This window comes from Meleagris gallopavo, chromosome 1 (assembly GCF_905368555.1).
Source record: "Meleagris gallopavo chromosome 1, MGAL_WU_HG_1.1, whole genome shotgun sequence".
In the NCBI taxonomy this organism is placed as follows: domain Eukaryota; kingdom Metazoa; phylum Chordata; class Aves; order Galliformes; family Phasianidae; genus Meleagris; species Meleagris gallopavo.
In genome coordinates this window covers 75137274-75144131 of record NC_139404.1, presented here as the reverse complement: position 1 = coordinate 75144131, position 6858 = coordinate 75137274, and the positions used below count along the sequence as shown (strand labels likewise).

The 6858-nt window shown below is 48.7% G+C and overlaps 1 protein-coding gene across 2 annotated transcripts in view; it reads right to left on the bottom strand.

Moving 5' to 3' along the window:
• Nucleotides 1-495: 495 nt before the first annotated feature.
• Nucleotides 496-6858, bottom strand: part of LOC100543551 (alpha-2-macroglobulin) — a 51030-nt gene continuing 44667 nt past the window's right edge. For both annotated transcript variants that reach the window (XM_085234641.1, XM_010726578.4), the window contains 10 exons: nucleotides 6623-6697; nucleotides 5727-5892; nucleotides 4592-4815; nucleotides 3819-4037; nucleotides 3400-3527; nucleotides 2964-3054; nucleotides 2127-2195; nucleotides 1617-1719; nucleotides 1407-1448; nucleotides 496-665 (listed from right to left, as the gene is read on the bottom strand). In XM_085234641.1, coding sequence (XP_085090767.1) covers nucleotides 640-665; nucleotides 1407-1448; nucleotides 1617-1719; nucleotides 2127-2195; nucleotides 2964-3054; nucleotides 3400-3527; nucleotides 3819-4037; nucleotides 4592-4815; nucleotides 5727-5892; nucleotides 6623-6697 — 1143 coding nt within the window. In that variant the 3' untranslated portion in view covers nucleotides 496-639. The remainder of the gene's footprint in view (nucleotides 666-1406; nucleotides 1449-1616; nucleotides 1720-2126; nucleotides 2196-2963; nucleotides 3055-3399; nucleotides 3528-3818; nucleotides 4038-4591; nucleotides 4816-5726; nucleotides 5893-6622; nucleotides 6698-6858) is intronic.

The following is a 6858-nucleotide window of genomic DNA, read 5'->3' as shown; positions in this document are numbered from 1 at the left end:
TGATGCTGTTGAGTTTGCAGTTCCTCTCTGATTTCACTTCAGCTGTTTAGAAACCAGCAGACAATGCCTTCAGAACCAGACTTTCCTTCACAGGTCTTCCTTCCATTTCTCTCTGGTCTGCTCTGAAAAACCAGAATGAACAAGTTTTATGCTGTCCTCCTATTGCACAGAACCCATTTCACTGTGGAATGAGAGTAGGAATATGAAGAGAGGCTCATGTCCAGCAATTAATTATATCGCAGAAAACACCTGCATTTATAGGCAGGGAGATGATGCACAATGGATCAGGTAGAATTCCCATTCCTCCTAGAGAACCGGCAAGCAAGACAACACACCTCCTCACTGCCAAAAGTTGTCTACCTTCTGGTATTCCCAAGGACTTGCCAAACACCGTGTTGGTGTGGATGGCTCTATCTAAATCTCAGAGCACTTCACTGCAATGTGGATGAGAAGAGACACGAGAAATGCTAACAGAAAAATAAGGCCAGAGGCGGATGGGGAGAATCAAGACTTTATTTATTTTTATTGTATTGCTTTGTTTTTGGTGTTGGTTACACGTAACATTTTAGAGGGCTCGTTAAGGAAGACTACTAACGGCAGAAACAAGTCAGCTGATCCATCAGGGCACAGATGTATTCTTCAGGCATTTCCCTGTTCAGCTTTGGCTGGAGGTGGGGAAAGGACAGAGTGAGAGAGAATTCCTGGTGAAGCAATACCCAGAACCCCAGACAACTTCTCTGCATTCTGTGGTAGCCCCTTTTGTGCCATGTCAGCTTAAACCCTGTTAAAATCTGCGAACCTACAACACCTAAAATTGCCATGTTGCAGAAGGACAACATATTGGGAATGGCTGGACATGTTCATTATATCCATACTACAGAGAAGGAAGGAGAGGCATGAGCTATCACAGTAAATGTTGTCTCGTGGCACCTGGATTTCCCACAGATCAGAAAAAATAACCCAGGGCAAAGCTTGAAATTCACTGAAGACATGTGAACATTTCACCAAGGTGGCTGGGAGACAATTCCTCAATGCACTTCTGTATCTGCAGCATGGTGAAAGTGGCCTTGAAAAAGGTAGATATGCAAAGACTGAGCATGGTGCTCCATCCCAAGGAAGACTTCAGTCTCATTTGTACAATGTGAAACACACACAGGAAAAGACAAGTGCCTCTGTCCGACTTAAGGCAATAACGCTGAGATTCACAGTCTCAGTGAATAAAATGAAATATAACATGGGGTGGCCAGCATTATTTTCCCCCTCTGTAGTACGGTATGACTCAAGCCTGCTGTAGGCATGGTAAAGACAAGCTCAGAGACTTGTTGTAGGCAGAGGAAACCTAAGGTCTGCAGAAGACTTCCATTCAAAATAATTTGCAATAGTCTATTTGTTCTTATGTACCCTACCTGTGGTGCAGGGAGCACTGTACTCCTGTATGGCAAACTCATCTGAAAAACAGAAGGGAAGAGAGAGAGCAGGGCTGTCAGAGGTCCCTCTCCCAGGAATGCAGAGGGACAAGAGCCAGGGACAGCTGTGGGTTTCCATTGCTCCCAGACACGTCCATGAATCCAGCTCCCCACAGTCACTCACCGGGACACCCTCAGCCCCACACTTACCTGTCTCATAGTAATCATACACTTTCACCTGAGCTGGCTTCAGGCGCTGCACAGGGATGTCCTGCTCCACCGTGAAGGAGAAGCTCAAGGTCATGTTGCTCAGCTGGGAAAAGGAAGTGGTGGAGGATCAGTGTCTGCTTTCTGTCTGCTCTGGGCTCTCCTGCTGCCTCCTCATTGAACTCTTCCCACTAGTGCCCTGGGCTCTGGGTGTGTGAGCGTGTCTCTCAGCAAGCCTGGCTGAGGGACAAGGGGAAACCCCGGGGCCTTTCCCCACACTTGGGGGAGCTCGTGTCTGGTGGGCAGGTGTAGGCTGATCCGTATGCAGGCCCAGAGGGAAAACCTGCTGAGGGCTGTGAGGAAGGCACCAGTAAATTCTGAGGTCAGCAAAAGTCAGTTCATTCCTACTTTTATCAGATCCAGTTTTGAGACCCATGTCTTTTGCCTTGGGTGGCCAAATGTCCCCAAGGCTTGTGTTTTTCTTTCCCATTCTAGCCCCAAACAGAGACTCACCTTTTCCAGATACACTAAGACATGGTTGGTACTGAACTCTGTACGTTCAATAACTTGGTGGTGTGCCAGCTGAAGAAAGAAGACCAAATTGTTATTGAATTGAGGGTGGTCTCCCTGTGCTGTTTTCACAGCCCTATGAATGGGACACACTATGGATAAAGCACTAGGAGTGCTGACAGCAGTGACTAGGCCTGCGTTGTGGAACTGACTTCTTGGTGCGCCATTAGGCATTAATGGTCCCCAGATCTTCCCTTCACCAGCCTGGCAGATTAAGTACTAAGCAGCTCCAGCAGGGACTGATCACTGGTCCAAACACAGCAAAGAGAGGATTCAATGACAATACATTCTTTCAGGCTTGCTAGTTCTGCAGTATCTTATAATCTCTGCTCTTTTCCAGGGCAACACACTTGCTCAACATCTCACAAAGGGACCTGAGGCTTAAACAATTACAAGACAAGCTATAAACTATACGGTAAGGTCAGCAGAAGGAAAAAGAAACCAGTATTGCTTTTGAATGTGATACACACGGACAATGTTTTCAGCAACTCAGAGATAACCCATCACCTGTCCAAAGAGAAAAAAAAAGACATAGTCTGTTTTACACAGATTGATCATGTAGTACTGGCTTCCAGCCAGGTGTGAAAAGAAAAATACTGTACACACATCATGTGTGTAGATGACAATGGCAGGATCAAGATGATGTCAATCCTACAGCCCCCTAGTAAGCCACAGACACCTGGAACATGTCTTAAAAATAAAGGAGAAACTGAATGTGGCCCAGGTGATAAAATGAAAGGGGCAGATATCCTCAGACAAACAATTCACGTGGGTTCCTACCTTCCTTACTGAGGACTTGACAGGGATGAATCCCGACAGCATTTTCACATCGATAATCACCATGTTGGAGACACTGCGCTCACCCGTGTAACTAAGGGAATCAAGCCACAGAGATTCAGAGCACATCACATCAAAGCTGGGGCACTTCCACTTTTTCTGTAACACTTGACACCTCACCACTTCCTGTCAATCCAACACTTTCTTCTCCAGCCTAGTCACCTGTGCCGCCCCTCAGCAGCCCAGCGCTTTGCTCCCTGCACAGCTTATCCCCTACAGGACATCTCTTGCCTCCACAGCCTCTCCTCCCAGCCCAGCTGCTTCCAGCCCACCGTCCGGGGGGCTGCTCTGCCCCTTCCAGACTGGCTCACCCTGCACCACCAGACCTCCTCCAGCTCCCTCGGCTACTCAGGAGGGCTCAAACCAAACACACGCTTACCTGACTTTTATGCCTATGTCAAAGACCTTGTCAGCCTTGGAGTTCTCACATGTCTCTGGGCTCGTGTGTACATGCAGCAGGAAGGGCGCGCTCTCCTGCTTGGGCTGCACGTTGTACCTCAGGCTTGTCTACGGGAGAGCCAGCAGCCGTGTGTGTGCATGATCAATGCTTGAAAGAGATCATTGTCTGCCAGCCCAGCTCTCTCCCTTCCCCATTCTCACAGCTCCCCAGCACTCATGGCACTTTCCCTCTTTCCCTCCCTCTCTGTTCTCCACACAGCTCTACTCTCCTCCGGCTTCTCCCAGAGCTTTCTTTCCCTTGCACTTCTCCCCCTCTCCCTTATCCCTTCTGCCCTCCTCCTCGCTCCTGCCTGAGAAAGGGCTCCCCTCCCAGGACGGCACTTTCCCCATCACCCTCACCTGCAGGTAGACGCATCCTTTGCCAGACACCTCTACGCTGTACTCCCCTGGCACCTGGGGCAGGGGCACGTGCTGGAGCAGCAGCCGGTTTGAGGGATCCACGTGGAAGTCTTGCTGGAAGTCCCCTCCAGATTGCAGGCTCACTTTGGAAGCTTCTCCGCTCTTGGCATAGGTGGAAACTCCGTACAAGGAGAGGGCTTGCAGAGCCACAACTGTGTCCTGCAAGAGCCAGGTCCGACACCCATGGCCGGGTTAGCCCTGTTAGCCGTTCCACATCCTGTTCTCCCACAGCCCACCCTTTGCTGTCAGCAGGCACCCTCTCCTCCATTCTTCACTTTCTCTGGTCTTAAGTGAGAAGCTGAGAGGGAAGGATCAGCTTTTGCAGGCTTCCATTCTCTTCCCGTGTCCTCTGCACAGCAGTCACATATTCCTGAACTTCCCGTGGTGAAGCTCTGTGTTCTCCCCGGGGAAAAGCAGCAACTGCATACACACGCAAACTGTGGTGGGAGCTCCAAACTGCAGTGTCATTTGTGTCACTAGCATTCTCACCCACTGGCTCAAATAAACCGGGTCATTAATCAACATATCAGTCATTCCCTGCAGTGCTACCTGACATACTAGCCTCTGGCCTCTCGGGAACTTGGTGGCTGTGGCAGATGCTAATACTGGGGGGTACAGTTCCCACCTGGCTTAACCTTACTGTGCTCCACCTTGGTCTCTGGCACTCTCCTGATATTGATACGGGAGGTCACAGGAGGGAAACTGCTGCTTACCTGGGTGGAGGAGAAGCCTCCGTTGGGATTCTGCTGACCAATGATCCACTTTACGATAAGAGATGCAAGTGACAGCTCCTCCTGCGAAGGTGCTGGCTGCGTGGTGAGGTGAGCAAGGAGCACGTAGGCTGTCATCTCCACTTCAGCAGAGGGAGCTTTATAGCGGTAGTACGGGAGATCAGCCTCTGGCTCTTTCCCAGGCCGCTGCCAGTGAACAGATCCATCTTCACAGGAGGCAGGGTACATGTAGAGAAGACAGCAAGGAATTAGTAGCAGTTTCTTGCAAAGGAGTTACTGACCTGCTGCCAGTGGGGAGGAGAGAGCCCCCAGCATGTACCTGTCCTATAGGATGAAATGGGAAGGGTTAGATAGCCCCACACTCGATGCATGTTAACAACTAGTCTAGGAGTGCCAAGGCCTGGTTCTTGGGCCTGGATGCCACTTTCACTTAAACTCCAGATTGACAGACACATTTACAGGTTTGGACACCTAAAGGAGACAGAGACCTAAGAAGAGCACCAGGCTGGCACACTGCCCCTTTTGAGAAGTGGTACTTCCTTCGCAACCCTGCTAGACAATATTTGGGCAAACGGACCATCCAGGCTGACTTTACCAGAATGGTTCTGAGTCTTGATACAGTTTCCTGGAAGACTCAGTGCTTACGCTAGGACCTCTGAAATGACCCATTCGTCTTCTGTCTCAGCACTTCTATCTCTTCTCTGATGTATCATCCCTCACACTGTGAGGGGTAAGCTTTGTTCTGTGTTGAGCGTGTCTGCTGGAAGGAAGGAGCGGCTATAAACATTGCTAAGACTTTGTTAAAGCAGTGCCTGGTATGACAGGAGGAGTAGACTGACGTGAGGCGTTAGCAGAGCCACCCTTTTGTTCATCACCAATGGGAATGGTAAGCGGTGCCTTCAGATGAATCCCTCAGAACAGAGGGTAGGACTGGGCACCCACAGGGAGCTGTCAAAAACACAACCACACTGCACAAGCATTTCCTCTCCCTACACCTTTCCCCATCCACAGAAGCCATTCCATGCTCCCATTTCCCCACCAACAAAAGCCATTTTATCAGACATAGAGATAAGACCTGTGGGATGGAAGAAAGCAATGTCCCACCAAGAGCGCTCACCCTTTTTGACGGCTTCCTTTTCAAGTGAGACAAGGAACGCCTTCCGCTTCTCCTCCTTCCCTGCCAGGGCAAAGGCATATGCCAGCAGTGCCTTGGTGTACACGTGGTTTTCTTTCTCATTTCCTGCCGTTTCCAGGCAGAACAGAGCATTACGCACCACCGAATGCTGGGGAGATGGAGACATTAAGAGCAGGCAGCAAGCGTCGTACTGAAGTCCATCTTAGAACAACAGGGACTGTATGGGACCCATGGACCCTTTTCAACCCTACCACACTGTCTGCTATATATTGTACCACTGTGTTTTCCTTTCCCTCCAGCTCTGCTTCCTTATGTGACATAGGAGTAACCAAAGAGTGTTCTTTATTTTGTACCTTTCTTTTCTCTGAAATATCTTGTTACAATGATTTTTGCAAGCAGTTCAGTGATTTTGGATATTGAAAGTTTGAAGCAAGGTCCAATTCTTCTGCCTGTGGAAGTATTCACTGCCTGACTTACTCTGCACGGTGCATTGCATCAACACCGTAAGCCCATACAAGTCGTCTAACAAACACGTACAATTCTGACACAAAAGGAGTTTTTCTTATGGATGTAAAAAACCTATCTTGGTCATTTCTGAAATTTAAATATTATTTAACTCACTGTTAATCCACGGAGTACTCTTCAAAATGAGCAAAAGCAAGATACCCCAGAAAAGAACTTAGAGGAAGACGCAGTAAAATGTTTGTGTAAGAGACAGTATTGGACAGGGGAGGAAAGTGGAGAAAAAGCGTCAGTCCGTCTTGGACTTGAAAAGAAAGAAAGTGTATCCAGATAGAATTTCTTCTTTCAAAATATAAAGGGGCCTAATTATCTACAGGAGGCTAGTGGGGCAGGTTAGTACCATCTGTGACACATACAGTTACAGGCAGAGGAATCTCCAGCAGTGCAATAGTGATGTAGGCTGTCAGTGTTACTTCATCGTTCACTCCGCCCTGCAGGGAAACATAAAATTAGATGCTTACTCCACATATCTTCTCATATTCATTTTTCTACCATTTCTGTGGGTATACTTTATTCTGTACTGTAGACCCTTAGCTCGTGTCCTCCCCACTGATGCTCATATTGTGCCGTTTATGGTTCGCCGCCTTCTCCT